Below are 16,078 nucleotides of genomic sequence, written 5' to 3' on the forward strand. Positions count from 1 at the left end.
GGCTCTGTCAGGAAGGGGTTAATGACCCCAATGTCATCTGAACATGCATTTAATGTATATCATCAATAACTGCGTGTTCACCGGGGGTCCAGGTGACGTCTCTGAATGATATCATAAACGATATCGTTCATTGTGTGTGCATTGGATCGTTCATCTGGCAACATTGACGATATTGTTAACGATATTGGCAGAGCAGCGAATCATATGGTGAGTACCCAACTGTAGTTGCAGTATTTTACCAGATAACACCAAACTGTTTTTTGCTTCCATGAGTGAGATATGCATCTGTTTTATAACACTTACCAGGTGGACTTGCAAAATTGTGCATGCAAATAAAATACAATTAATTTTATAGCAAGGTTGGTGGTTTATAGTAGGATGAAATAAGAACTGGTTCATTTGTAGTCATTTGAGTAGCCGAGCGCTAAATGATCATCTTAAGCGGCCTACACACAGGGAAATGCTGAAGCGTCCTGAGCAATGTTAGATCACCCGGATAGATCGCTCAGCACACAGCGATGTGTCAGCAATGTGTGCTGAACGATTTGTCAGGGCCAGTGTTCTCCGGTGAGAACACTGGCCCTGACCCATTAATATCCAACAGGGGATGCGCATTGCTATCGCTATGGCCCCTACACACATAGCGTCGTAGGGTCATTTTCAGAGCAATCTAGTGAGATCGCTTAGAAAATGCCCCTAAAGGTGCCCATACACGGTGCGTTTGCATCGCGCTCCCGCGGGCATCTCATTGCACATTACAAAAAGTATGTGATGCACATACTTTTTGTACTGCCTTCTGATCGCATGCAAATTGCACACAAAACGTATGCATTGTGATGCGATCCAGCCAATAATGGGTGCGATCATCGCACCGTGTACGGGAACCTTTAATCGCTACGTGTGTAGGCCCCATTGAGTGTTCCGTATCGACACCTCCAAGCAAATAATTCTAGGGCCAAAAGTCCATTTTTAACTTACATTTTTAAACAAACAATATAATGTGCAATTCCAAATTAACAGTTATTCAGAAGCAGAGAAGTTTTATCTTTAAAATGGTACCTCATTTATCGATTTTGGTTAAATTTGAAGAGAAAAAGGGATCATCACCAAAAATCACCTTCTAGAAATAAAAAAAATATATATATATATATATATATATATATATATATATATATATATGATTATGGTTTTTTTTTATGTTTTTTGATTTAGTGTTTACAGTATATTTTTCACCTCTCACTTCATTTGCTTTATGAGATTCTTAAATAGCTACCACTGCATGTGAAATAAGCAACATGTTCAAATATGAATGTTCAATTATTTATAGTTTGCACATTAGTATATTGGAAATGATCTTAAAGATCTGTTTCCTCACCTTATTATACAGCTAAATGATTTTCAGTTTTACATCTATTGCTTAGAAAATTGGAAAGTATTGATAAAAAATATACACAGTGAGATCATTATACTGTCACTGGAGACAGACGAGTGAGACAATTCTTGTATGGTATTGATTCAATAAACACTGTATCTATCTTTATTAAGGGCACTCTATTTTAAGATGTTACTTGGTGAATAAGGCTCCTGTAGTGTCATCAACAATTGAGCCCTTGATGCTCAAAAACACATTTGCTGACAAGACCACAGAGGAACTGTGCAGAACACTTTGTTCTATATTATTTATTGATTCATCGTCATTGTCTGACTGTGCTATGCTCTCATAGATTAAAGGACCATACACACTAGGCGTTTTTGCCCAGCGCGTATGGATAAAGATGATGGGGAAAATCGCTGCGCTGAAAAACACTCATACATACATACTGAGGACTTTTCACCCGTTTTAGCGTTTTTTCCCCTGGGTGGAGGACTTTCCATGGCAGGACAATTTGAAAAGCCGTCCACTCCGCCACTTATCTGCTGGTAATGATGGACACCGATGATGCAGGAGCGTGCATCAGTGCTCAGCGCTGCCCCGTATACACACAGGGTGGCTTTACAGCTGAAAGCAGCTCGGGCGAGTAAACTGATCGGCTTTCAGCTCAAGGTCACCTAGTGGTCCTCATACTGGTCTTTGCAAGGGCATCGATGGTTGCTTATGCGCATGAGCAGGGTTATTTTTTGCGCATGTGCATTTGCCGGGCACACGCACCCAAGTGTGCAGGCGGGGTTCAGACAGAGGCGTGGGGTGGCAGGATGGCCCATTTTCATATGGGAATGCCTGGTGTTTCATGGGCATTCCCATGAGAATGCTGGGCACTCTCATGCTAATGGGCCGATGACTTGGGACGGGGGGCGGGCAGCTGACTTCACAGGATGTCAGCTGCTCGCCCACTTCCTCCCAAGCGTCTACACATATATTGAGAGTCTCTTGTATATGCGTGCACATTCGCCATCATTCCATGGTCGCCGAACATCGAATGATGTGGGAGGATCCCCCAAGGCTGCCAATGGATGTTACTGTGTAACAGCCACTCAAAGGCCCTGCAAGCGAATCGCCCTTGCAAATGGGTGGCGGTCGGGCCACCATTCGCAAGGTGGGGTTTAGTGGACTCGTTAATTCGCAGCCTTGCGAATTAACCAGAATAACCCCCCAGTGTGTGTATGGGCCTTAAGAGGCAAAGTAATCAGGAGGATTTATTTATTTATCGAAGCCTGGACTGTATCGGTTACTCAGACCTGAACGCTGGCCTACTAATTTGCAGAGCCCTGCGATCAGGTAATCACCGTCAAGCCAAAGTGAAATCCTGCCCTGTGTGAGCCTGCATATTACTGTGCAAGGCTTGCAAAAAGTTTGTGAAAATATGGCAGCCCTGCGATTAGCAGCAAATCCATAGGCAAGCCGCTCACAATCAGAGCTGAAGTCGCACACCTTATCTGTAATCTGCGTACACCTGTATTTTTTCTCTCCCTGAAAACGGCTTTTTACCACACCCAGGAAACGCTGGCTTCTTGTCAATAAACTTGCGTATGTCCAGTGATAAAAAAAAGTAGCAGGATTTCATCACAGGATGGCTTTGCGCATGCGCTCTGAGAGCCGCACACATGCCCAGTTGTTCCATTATCACCAATCCTGCAAATTCACAGCGGAGCGATCAGGAATGAATAGCCTGCACAATTTCATATAAGCAAGCAGTTGGATCACTGGTTGCGCTAGTCACCATTTTATTTCAGAATCAGAATCAGCTTTATTGGCCAGGTATACTTGTGTATACTAGGAATTTGGTTTGGATTGTTGTGCAACAGCCAGTTAGGTACAGTTAAACAGTGACAGTACAGATTTACATAACACATACAGGTATAGGCTAGATGTACCCTGGGGGGTTATAGACGCAGGGAACATATATTCGCTGAGCTGCACAGTGCCTAGGCAGCCATCAGCAGCGCCACTGGTCGCCGCAACAGCCAGGTAGGTAACAATACAGCAGGGACACTACAGATATACATTGCTGTGCAGTGCAGAAGACTGGGGAGACACGGCGGTACAAGTGCACGGCGGTACAAATAGGCAGCCATTTGTAGCACCATCTTGCTGCTCACAGCAGCAGTAGACCTCAACAGGCCAGAGCGGGTGATGGGATGGGGTGGGGGGTGGAGATAGTGAGTCAGTGAGGCCGGAGGAGAGTCATGGGGGGGGGGGGGTAGGGGTCCATGAGGTCAGGTCGAGGTGGTGTAGCCATACCTTCTCTCTTTGAGGTTACACCCGGAGCTGGTACAGTCTGCCGGGGGGCCTACAGGCTGGAAATCCCTGCTTCCTTTGCCTGAACCTCCTCGGCACTCCCGTCCATGGGGAGAAGGAGCCGGCTATCTTTCCCCCCAGGCAGATGGTGCTGCTAGGGGGCGCCGCACTGCCTGCTTCCAGCCATCCTGCTTCCAGCCATCCTGCTTTGGGGCTCTCAGCACTCGCTGCCAGGGACCGCCGTGCTGTCTGCCTCTGGCCTGGTTGCGCTGCGGCGGATCCTTCCTTCTCCTTTCCTCTTCCGGGGGGGGGGGGCGTCCTGCATAAGGGGCTCTCAGCCCTCGCGGCCGGGGGGGCCGCAGCGCTGCCTTTGCCTTCTCCCTCACCTCCTCCACCACCGTGGAACGCTGCTCTGGAGGATGGGGATGGTGGAATTTTGTTGATGGGGGATCGGAGCTCCACGTGCATGCGACCATCCCCGGCCTCCACCGGACTTTAATAGTTAATGGGCAATGGAGATCTTACTACAAGTATGCTACAGTAAAATTATTATTATTTTTTTTTCTGTGTGTGTATGTGAAGTGGATGTAAAGCTATAGGATGAGAATATGATGAGAGATTCAGAAAGTGAGAGATTTGGCAAGAAATCTCCAGTTTATTTAAAGCGGCAATCATTTACACGGCAAAACCAGTTTAATTTTGAAGTGTAAGGCCAGTATTCAATGCCTCAGATTCGCCGTTTTTTTTCAGTGAATCTGGCAATTCGCTGGGTTTACGGCGAATTTTCTGTTAGAAAAAACAATTCTCCCTATTCAATGGAGGCAATTCGCCACAAATGAACAGCGAATGTCTGCCGATTCGCCGTAAATGATTCTCCACAATTCGCCTGTGATTTTCAATGGGGTTTTTAGTGGAATTCGCCGACAGTGTATTCAATGCTCAAATGGAGGACTGCTTTCTCCACTGATTTTCGCCATGATTCTCCGTTTAGCATTCGGCAGCTTTTGTAGGTGAACTGTAATGTGATCTTTTAAATTAAAGCGTTTTTAATTTTTTTTTTTGTGTTCAAAAATCAGAATATTTTTCCTATGAAGGGGCATGCTATTTTTATTCATATACGTGCAGCACATGAATATATTTTTAATATATATATATTTTTTTTAAACAATATTTTTTTTTTTTTTTTTTTTTACACATTCGCCAGCAGGGGGCCGGGAGCCGGAGCCGCTCATTAATATTCATATATTCACTGCACACTGATCCCGATGATCGGGACCAGTGAGAGTGCAGCGGCTCCGACCCCAGCAACACCCTGCAAGCGCTTCTGCTGGGGGTGAGGTGAGGGGAGGGAGGTGAGGGGAGGGAGGTGAGGGGACTGGAGGGGGGAGAGATATGCGGGGGACAAGCTGACAGGGACGGCTCCAGCAGTAGCAGACCTCTGACTCCGGCAGCCACAGCACGGTGATGTCAGCGCTGGGACTGCTTGAGCCGGAGGCTCTGCTGCTGCTGGACCTGTCCCCAGGCTGTGCGGAGGCTCCTGCCTGCATCAGCGCGCTCCCCCGCCGCGACACCAGTCCCTCCCATCCCCCTGCAGACTCCAGACAGGCATGGAGCATCTGCACAGGGGGATTCGTCACTCTTCACACTATTCGCCGTCAGGGGCAGCGAGCCCCTGACGCATTGGGCGGTATTCAATGAGCCTGATTCGCCAGGTTTTTATGGTGAATTTGTGCTGTTTGGCGAATTTCTGACTAAAAGGGTGAATCACCCTATTCAATGACCAGTTGGCGAATACATTTGAAGGTTTTGGTCACCATGATTCACCGAGCAGCAATCGCTATCTTTTTATGGTGAAGTGGAATGTGAACTTTTAAAATAAAGTGTTCTGTTTTTTACATTTGGTGTCAAAAAATCAGGAATTTTCTTCTGAGATGGGGCATGCTATTTTTATTCATGTGCTGTAAGCACATGAATATATATTTAATTTTAAAAATAATATTTTTTTTTTTTATTTTTTTTTACACAGCAGCCAGCAGGTGGCGCCAGAGCGGAGCCGCTCATTACATATTCATATATTCACTGCACGATCATTACGATCCTGTGTAGTGAATATACGCTTGCCTGCTGGCAGCCCCGGGGGGGCAGCCTGTGCTGCCTGGCACCCGGGGAGCACACCTAACCCCCCACAAAGGTCTGGGCTAGGCAGAGAGACTACCATCTCTCTGCCTGGCACCGTCCTGAGGCTCCCTGCGGCAATCGCCGCAGGAGCTCATATTCGCCTGTCAGGGGCAGCGAGCCCCTGACACGTTGAATACCGGAGCCCGCTGGCTCCGGAACGTGGCGAATGTGCAGCGAATCCTAAAAAGGATTCGCTGCACCTCGCAGGGTATTCACATTGAATACCGCCCATTGAATAGTGTGGGCTGGCGTCTGGCAGCGAAGTGAAGGGGAGTGAAAAATCATGGCGAGCGCACTGCGAATCAAAAACAGGATTCGCTGCCATGCGCTCGCCATGGCATTGAATACTCCCCTAAATGATTGCCGCTTTAAAAAAATCCCTGGAGATTTATTACCAAATCTCTCACTTTCTGAATCTCTCATCTGATTAAATCTCACCCACACAAATGGTCGACAGGGATAAAAGGTTAACATGTGCATGAGGTTGACCAGGTTAAAATGTTGATATGAAAATGGTCGACACAAACATAGTCAACACAATTGTGTGTGTGGGGGTTATTTTGTATTTGTACCAATTTATGACTCAAATTAGAAAAATGTGTCCTCGTATGCTCACCACAACTTACCATTATTAATATACATGGATAGTAATATAAGGAAAAGATGAGAAAACATTAACAAAAAAAATGGTACTCTTTACCTAAAAGGGCGCCCACGATGTTGATCGTTGGCATCGTAAGGAAAAAAAAAATCGCGTCGGTCGCATCGCATGCGACCAAAAAAATCGCATGCGATGCGACCAACGCGATGACCGCGATTTCCCATAGGGAACAATGTTAAATGTCCCAATTGACCCGATTTTCCATAGGGAACAATGTTAAATGTCCCAATTGACCCGATTTTCCATAGGGAACAATGTTAAATGGCCCACAGAGGCCAAATAGGCACCCTGAAGTGTGAAATGGCCCCCCCAATTGTTAACACCACCCCACGATCAACCCGAAGCGTGGCGAGCGCAGCGAGCCCGCGAGGGGCGGCAGTACGCGTCCTACGACCTTTTCATACCCCCACTATCCACGTCGGTGTGGAGTTGAGAATAGAAAGTGTGGCAAGCGCAGCGAGCCACCGAGCCCGAAGCGTGGATAGTGGGGGTATGAAAAGGTCGTAGGACGCGTACCGCCACCCCTCACGGCCTCGCTGCGCTCGCCACGCTTCGGGTTGATGTTGATCGTGGGGTGGCGTTAACAATTGGGGGGGCCATTTCACACTTCAGGGTGCCTATTTGGCCTCTGTGGGCCATTTAACATTGTTCCCTATGGAAAATCGGGTCAATTGGGACATTTAACATTGTTCCCTATGGGAGATCCCGGTCATCGCGTCGGTCGCATCGCATGCGATTTTTTAGTATATGCGATGCCCGCGATGGCCGCCCTTCTAGGTAAAGAGTACCAAAAAAACTTGTCAACTTTTTTCGTGTCAACCATTTAAACCTGTCAATCTTCTGTACCTTCTGACTGTTGTTGATCACCCATGTGAAATATATAAGTTCCCTTATAATGTTTTGTTCTAAAAGGACAATACTGAGGGGCTAATTGCAGAATCACTTTCCTGCTTTATCCATTTAGTTTCTGATTGCAGTTTTTATGTTTTTCAGACACCGATCCGAACAGTGGGAGCTATAATAATCTCTCCAGTGGGGCAAGCTACTACAGCTGTGTCAGTCAGATCACCATAGGTAAGAAATAATGGTGCAGGTGTATTAAGCCTGGTAAAGTGATAAAGCAGTGACAAAATATAAGGCGATAATACACCAGCCAATCAGTTCTGTTTGAAAAATTACAGGAGTTGATTGGCTGGTGCGTTATCACCTTCCACTGTGTCACTGCTTTATCCCCACTTTATCACTTTACAAGGCTTAACACAGCTGCCCCAATGTGTTATATGAAAATCTCCCTAAAATATTAAGTATAGTTTGAATGCTTTATTTTCATACCACATGTTTGGTCATCATGTTGGTTACTATGTAGTAACCCCTTAGGTGACACATTTTTTGGCCAATCTTTTAAGGATTCTCCCTTTGTTTCACAGCCATTGGTCCTTTTAATGTCATGGGTTTCCATATTATTTCAGTCTTCTGCTGCTTCTATCTTCACTTTCAGGATAACTGAAGTAGCAGATTTGTTTTGTTGGTACAGGTTGAGTATCCCGTATCCAAAATGCTCGGGACCAGGAGAATTTTGGATAGCGGATTATTCCGTATTTCGGAATATTTTAATATTTAAATGATGTATTTTGAAGTATCTTGCATTTATGCTGTATAAACACATAAAATACACACATATATATTTTATTACCACATGAAATGCACACAAATATATTTTATTTGTTCAAAAAACAAGGTTTCAAAACATGAAACAAAATTTGTGTACTATCTCAGATATTGAATTTGAAGGCCAAGCAATCATTGTCTTGTACATATATAGTGCCAGTTACATATCATTCCCTCAGTAGGGCTGTTACAAATGTCCCCATTGAGTTTTTAGCAAAAAAACATTTTTTTTTCACTTTCTGGAATGTATGGTTTTCGGAATAATTCGGATAACGGATATTCGGATACGGCATACTCAACCTGTATTTTGAACAAACCGGTAGACACTGTGCCCTTCAACTGAACCCTATGAAACAGTTTGTTTTTGTGTCTGTATGATGTCCTATTGATTGCCTACTGTAATGTTTACATCTGCAATTAATTGTTTTGATTGTTAACCTCTATGTCTTGTCTACCCTTCTCCCTTCCCTTGCTTTTCTGTACCCCATTTCCTCATGTTTAAAGTGAAAAAAAAATATTAATTGAGGACTTTTTTTTAATTAAGAAAAATACTTACCATATAAAAATAATTTTATTAATACACACATACACCATTTGTTTATAGTAGCAGGGTAACACAGGGTAGATGAATGGAAAGTGCATTGGGTGTTTTCCTGTTGGTAATCATCAAGTTGGTAAATAATACATTAGGCCAAAGTATATGATGGTACTGGTGGTGGTTAGTCCACACATGGTGCATATTAATCAGATCTCAGGTCAGTTTAACCAAGTAGAACAACAGATACACTATAGCATAGAGACACGGATGGCTATGCATAATAACTGTCTGGAACACCCTGGAGCGCAAGGGTATTACATGGAATTTGACGTCAGATAAGAATCACTTGGCCCATCTAGTCTACACATTGCTGGAAGTTGCAGTGTGCTGCCTGGTAAGATGGTGAATTCTCCAATATATGGTAGCGCTATGCCCTTCTAATAGCAATGGTGGCTTATGATACTTGCAGTGTACAGTATGGCTCTGTATGGCTCTGTATGGCTTAGTCTCACTAGGTGCATCCAGTCTCCTAGATCAGTGAGGATGAAAGATGCGACAACAATTCGCATGCAGTAGCTCATGTCAGAGTTCAAGTCTTCTTGCTGAGCCACAGTGGGTCCTAGAGACTACCAGCTCAGTTACCTGTGCACTGTGAATAGACAGAGCGCAGAAGCACTCCTCATCTGCCAGGTAACTTATTTATTAAGTACAAAAGAAAGAAATACAGTCCACTTTAGTCCATGTAGCATACATGAGGTCTTGTAACAAAAAAAAAAACCTATGCAACTTATCCTCATAGACAGATGGGATTGGTCATCACATGGGAACTGCTGTGATCTCATACCCTCCAACAATACCCATTCCACCAGGTACAAAATACTCCTTCCTGGACTTCCCTGCCAGTGTCAGGTTGCAGCACAGTCCAACAATGTTTGGCAGTAGATGTGGATCTAGTTCCCCTGGCCACTACCATGGCCCCAGTCATTCCTATGGGAGATGACCATGAGTGGCTATTTTTTGTTTATTGATTGCCAAGATCCCAGGGATTTTACTTTGCGCCAAAGAGGACTGTGTTTCTTTCTTTTGTGGGTAATAAATGTAATAAAAAGGAGTTTTAAGGTATATTTATTTAGTAAGATAGCTTTCCAACAGTTTGTGTATTTTCTTTTCCTTTTATTTTTTTTACTGGTGAACTACAAGTGCTACAAGCCCATAAGGCCATCATGGCCTGGCAGGCTTTTTAGGGCCAGTAGAACAGATGTAAAGCAAATATTATCTACTTTATTACCATTGACATTGCAAGAATTTATATTATTGCCCTTGAAACAGAAATAAGTATGGTTCTGTCAAGATAGAAGTTGTGGATTTTGTGATCAACATTTTATTTATTTACTGTTCTATAGGTTTTGAAGTTAAAGGTCCAGTTTCAATAGGAATATCACACTGGAAACCCCCATATGTTCACAAGGAGTCTTATCATCCGTCAGAACAATCCCAGCTCAATCCTGATGTTCCAACATCACCTGTATCCTGCTCCTTTCTGACACAGATGGATTTATCAGCATCTTTATCCTGCCCAACCTCATTGTCCATTATACCTACAGTATCTCGCAGCAGTAGTCTGGAAACTCTAAGTCAGGATTTAGAAAGCAACCAAGGTAATAGTGTCTTCCTAATCCTTTGCTTTTCTTAAAACCTGCTTTCCATTGAGCACGTGACTAGTGGTGGCCTCATGTGCAACACTCTAGTTAACTTTCCCGACCACTAAATAGCTATTGCTACACAAGAGAAGACTGAGTATGTAGATCTAGAACCTTAAAATAAGACAGAATGACTGCATGGAACCATATTTTCAATCAAGTTCAATTAGTGTATTGATTAAGCAAAACAATTAGTTTAATTAAATATAGTCCTATGTGGACATTTCAAAACATTTGTTCATATTACACCACCGCAAAAAACGTGTTTTTGCCTCGTGAACCTGGGTTAGTATTGGTGTAAAAGGGTCCATTTGCACGGGAATCCTACCCAGGTCCTGACCAGGGTGTAACACTGGTAGGAACTGGGTAGTGGGCGGTGTAAATGGTATCAACTCAAGGGGGGGGACATCCAAGTAGGAGGAGGAGCCGAGCATCGCAGGACAGGGCAGTCAGGGGGGCTTCAGCCTAGTACCCACTGCCCAATCCGGGGGCCGGGGAAGGCGCTTGCAGTGACAGGTGTGTGGCTGGGCGGTGCAGGGAGGGGAGAGAGGGTGATGGGCTGAATCCTTTCAGTTAGAGAGGCAATGTCAGCAGCAGGCGAGCCCCCGGCACCAGTGCTCCAGGGTACCAGAGGGAGAGAGTGAGAGCAGCATGGAATGCAGAGACTCTACCTCCGACCTGTGTGCGCTGCTCTGACAGGCAGTGGCAGCCAGCACTAACAAGCAGTAACGGGACCAAGTGCTTAGAGGAGGGTGAGTGATGTGCCTCCCACTCCAGCGATGGGCAGGTGGGCGAATGGGCAATTTAGCTCCCCCTGAGCAACGAACATGTAATCCCCCTTAACAATAACCATGTTATCCCCTGGCTACAATCATGTAGCCCCCTATGGCAATGAATATTTAATCACCCTTGGCAACAACCATACGATCATGTAACCCCTATGACAATGAGCATGTAACCCCCTTTGGCAACGGGCATGTAATCCCTCCTGGCAACGAGCATGGAACCCCTGGCAACCCCTGGCATCCATAGGGAAAAGCAGGAATGACCCAGGTTTAGTGTAAACTGCGAAGACTTGGGTCTGACCCAGGTTGAAGTACTGTGTAACTGGGGTATGAAGCTGGGTCCGACCCTAGAAACTCCTGTGTTCGAAGACCAGGGTCCGACCAGGGATTTTGGTGTAAAAGAGGCATGACTCACTTCTCCTACTCTGATAGGCCAGTGCTATTATAGAAATGGCTGACATCACAGAAGAGATGATGCTCACAAGAGAGAAGAATGAGGTACTGTACTTGAATTTTCATCAGTATCCCTGAAAGTGCTACAATCAAAGTTTAGTCCATTGATATAACCAAATGCCATATACAGTATAATCATTACAGGATATACTGTATTGGCTTTGTTTAGATAAAGGACAATAATGATACATCTGTACATTTATAAACTGTTACTTCTATCACTGTTGCTGTGTTCAAGGCACATATCTAAAAACCGGGGAGGTCATCCTTATATGTATGGGGAACAATCAGATATACTTTGATCATTGATTACTTTATGCTTTAATAATCATGTCTTCATTTGTATTGAATCCGCGTTCACCATACCTATATTTTTTTATACTATGAAGTGCTTTGTTTGTCTGGCAGGAGTAAAATGAAACTTCAGTTCCCATTGAATCTATAGTAGCATGCTTTTGTTCCAATGATTGTTTTTAAAAACAAGATTAAAAAGAAGCCATGGTATGTTAGCACACATCAGGCAACAGTTAATGAAATGGTGCAGAAACTGGTCCGTAAGGAAGAAAAATAGCAAATCTGATATAATTAAGCCCTGGTAGAGCTTGTGCCTTAATATCACTAGTTTTACATATCTTTACTTTTCCAAAAATGCTGTGTTCCTTTCAGCAAAACTCTTCCTTGTTTAAACTAGGCATTCATTATTATGGTTGTTAATGTTCTACAGCATGGTTGTGATGGGTGAACCTAATCATCAAACTTAAATTGCAATACCCGATTACTTGAATATTGTTGTGTTGAGAGAGTGACTTGGAATCTAATACCTTGTGCTACAGGTCAGACATGCATTGTTCCTTTTCCCAGTATCAAATGTCCCTTCCCTTCTGCTGTTGTCTGTGTCTCCCTGCTCAGCAATTACCAACCTATTTAAGAGCTATATATAAATGAAGTCGGACATTTGGCTAAGTAGACGTGGTTTGTGACTTGTTTGACCTTCTCATATTCTTTATTCAAAGGTTACAAGGTTATTGTTATAACTGCAGCTTTACTACTCTGCAGTTACAGTACCATTTATTTGTGCAGTAGCTGCTGGCATCCGTTAGTAGTATTGAGGCTTATGCTGGGTGTAAGGGATCACTACCACTTTTACCAAAAGGCATCTCTCATTATCTGGAGCTCTGTGGCTGCGCTATTCATATTTAGCTATATGTCAAATAATGTGGATGGGGCTTTGATCTGTATAGTGAACATGTAAAGACTTTTTATACATGAAATTCATAAAATTAGTATTACAGGTGCAAATCTGTAAAAAAGTTAGTCAGCCTATTAGAGTTGAGAACCAAGAAAGCATATGGGGGCCGATTCTGGAGCAATCGCAGTGAACCGAATTTGGGTCAGCACTGACAATGCTCCTGGTTTGCGCCTCCCGGATGGAGGCGGACAGGGGCGGTGGCTGCGAACGGACATGGGTATCCCTATAAAACGGGTGTTACCATGGGATTGCGGGCAGGACGTGGTGTGCCAGGGATGGGCGGCTAACGTCATACTACGTCAGTCGCACACCATGGGCCTTATTCTAGTTTACTCTTTCTGATAAAATCCTTCTTAGATAGACAAAACCATGTGCACTGCAGGGGGGCAGATGTAAAATGTGCAAAGAGAATTAGATTTGGGTGAGTTATTTTGTTTCTGTGCAGGGTAAATGCTGGCTACTTTATTTTTACACTGCAATATAGATCTCACTTTGAAGTAAAACCCCACCCAGATATAATTCTTTCTGCACAAGTAACATCTGCCCCACCTGCAGCGCACATGGTTTTGTCCATCTAAGAAGGATTTTGTCAGAAAGAGTGAACTAGAATAAGGCCCCTTGACTCCACTGACTTATGTGCAAAGGCAGGAGAACTCATGCGATGGTCGGCAACCCCCAAATGATTTATCCTGCAGCTGGCACATGCAAGGGGATGTGTCTTCATTACACATCGCATGGTTGCGAGGGGTTACAGCGGTGGGGGCATATTTATTGGGATTAGCAGTTCGCAGTTTACTGAGTCAACTAGAGTCATTGCCATGGTGTATTGGTTAATATAGCTTCTTACTAGTGAACTTTTTTAACTGATAGTAATTAACTGTCAAAAGTATACCTTACAAAATATAACCAGGTTCAGAATACAGAGTCCCTATCCTTCCGGTCATCTGATCAATCTTCACTGTGTTCAATGAACTGGGGCTATTGTCCTCTGTGATGAACCAGTGTCCTCTGAGATACACCTATATGAGTTTGCATATATATTAATTGTAAACTAAATATGAATGAACTAAAATGATTGATTTCTAAAAGTATCTGGGTAATCATGTTTGTGTAAATTGTCGATGACTAGAAAACGTGATTGGGTATTACTTTTTTTGAAGGATTAATCTTGGCCCATATTTGCGTTATAATAACACTTATTTTTCCCTTCCTAATACTAATACTTTGGGGTTGTTCCTCCTCCTAGATCTCACAGTTTGCTTTAATCTGGCTTCCTGCATTTATATGACTTGGACCATCGCTGGTTAATAGTGATCGAGCACAATGGGGCTAAGAGAGCCGCTGTGTCAGTATTCTCCTAATGTATAGAAACCTGAGCAGCCTCAAAGGTGATTGGCAAGGTCTCCATTATATGCAAGTGCTACTGCTTGCTAAATAGAGTTAATGGTATTTGCCTTTGGAGGAAGACCCCACCAATGTGCTCTTAATGGGAAGGAGGGGATTTGAACATACACTTATGTAAGGAGAGTGCTGGCATAAAGGCTGTTTACAGAATCTTGTCCTTGGTAACATCTGTGTTTTTTAAATGTTGTCAGTTTCTGTATGCCTTCACTTGTTTTATGTGGTATAAAGCCCAGAAACCTGCCTTTTGTGTATGTTGTATACATTGTGGATGAGACATACATTATACCTTCTTAGCCACACAATGAGCTCAAATGATGCCAGTTTTGGAAAGGAAGTTATGTAATCTACACAACCACACCCCAACACCTACTCAGTGTGCATGTGATGCAAAACTCTAGACCAGGGGTGGCCAACCTGTGGCTCTTGAGCCGCAAGTGGCTCTTTTTTTAATGAAATGCGGCTCCCGCACTCATTGCACTGCCGCTTGCCTCCTCTGACTGTCGCACAGTCAGAGGAGGTGTCAGTGATGCAGGTGGGTTATCCGGCACACAACGGGGTAGTGGGGTAGTGTAAAATCATTGTGGTCTCTGCTGACAGCAGCTGACCTCTGCCAAGCTGCCAAGCTGACGCACCAGGGACCCCCAGTGACAGAGAGGCCTTGACGTACGGCCTGGGGGCTTAGCCCTATATCTGCAGATATACGCAACCAAGATCTCTGTATTATCTGATTATAATGTAGATATTTCTCACTCATATGTGTGCAATTGGGAGACAAAATGTTTTTTTCCTAACCAGAATTACCCCTCCCTTTTAGCGCCTTAATGACATCACAATCTGATTGAGCAGTGTGCCAACAAATGTGCTTCACCCTTTTGGAGCAGTTTCTTTCTTAGGCTTGTACTTATTAGTTACTAGTGGTGGGGACTAATTCAGCTGTAGGCTTAGCCTGCAATTGAGTGCTACATGAATAATATAGTAATGTCTCATTTGTCATTTTGTAGTGCCTAAATGGGTTGCTATGATTAAAAGAACTGTGTCACAAGGTGTTATATATATATATATATATATATATATATATATATATATATACCTCTGATGAAAACTGCACCCAGCAGTTGAAATCGCTGTCAGGTCAGCAGCTGTCACTTAGTGCAATGTTGCACTCTTAATAAACCTTTTTTTTTTCACCTATACTACCGTGTGCCGGATCCATCCTTTCTCTGAGGGGGTAAGTGTCTCATATATATATATATATATATATATATCAAACAAGGCAGGAAGGCACTCGCTGTGTGGAATCCGGTTGGTGCACAGGGTTTAGCGAATTTCAAACTCACCCAATCTACGTAGTATACCGACAGCTGACCCAATCAGGGGTGACGAAAACCAGGACCTTCTGGTTGAAAGTGGGTCAGCTGTCTGTATTGTTTGTTTAAACATGCACAACCTGTAAAAACAAACACCTTTCTTCATCGTTAAAAATGATGCAATTCCAGCTGTGCGGCTTCAGAACAAATAAGCCTGTAGACTGAAGCTCTGTTTCCTGCAGTGAATAAACGGATTGGGGGGATTCCTATGGCGCAATAAAGCAGTGAGGGCTTGGAGGGAACACCAAACCTCCAAAGGTGAAGAAATTAGAAAAAAAGATGTATGCCCTCCACCGTAGATTAGCGCTAAAAAATATAACTTCCCTGTTTGAAGGCCCGTGTCTAGATTCCGTCTCACATGTGAGACGGAATCTAGATACGGGCCTTCAAACAGGGAAG

General features: G+C 43.9%; 1 protein-coding gene across 1 annotated transcript in view; it reads left to right on the forward strand.

Moving 5' to 3' along the window:
* The window catches only part of ANO4 (anoctamin 4), a 231,490-nt gene that overhangs the window by 17,970 nt on the left and 197,442 nt on the right, over nucleotides 1-16,078 (forward strand). Inside the window, exons 2-3 of the mRNA XM_083182214.1 lie at nucleotides 7,509-7,589; nucleotides 10,125-10,379. Of these exons, the coding sequence (XP_083038340.1) occupies nucleotides 7,509-7,589; nucleotides 10,125-10,379 (336 nt within the window). The remainder of the gene's footprint in view (nucleotides 1-7,508; nucleotides 7,590-10,124; nucleotides 10,380-16,078) is intronic.

Source organism: Crinia signifera, chromosome 4 (genome assembly GCF_055691185.1).
Source record: "Crinia signifera chromosome 4, ASM5569118v1, whole genome shotgun sequence".
In the NCBI taxonomy this organism is placed as follows: Eukaryota; Metazoa; Chordata; class Amphibia; order Anura; family Myobatrachidae; genus Crinia; species Crinia signifera.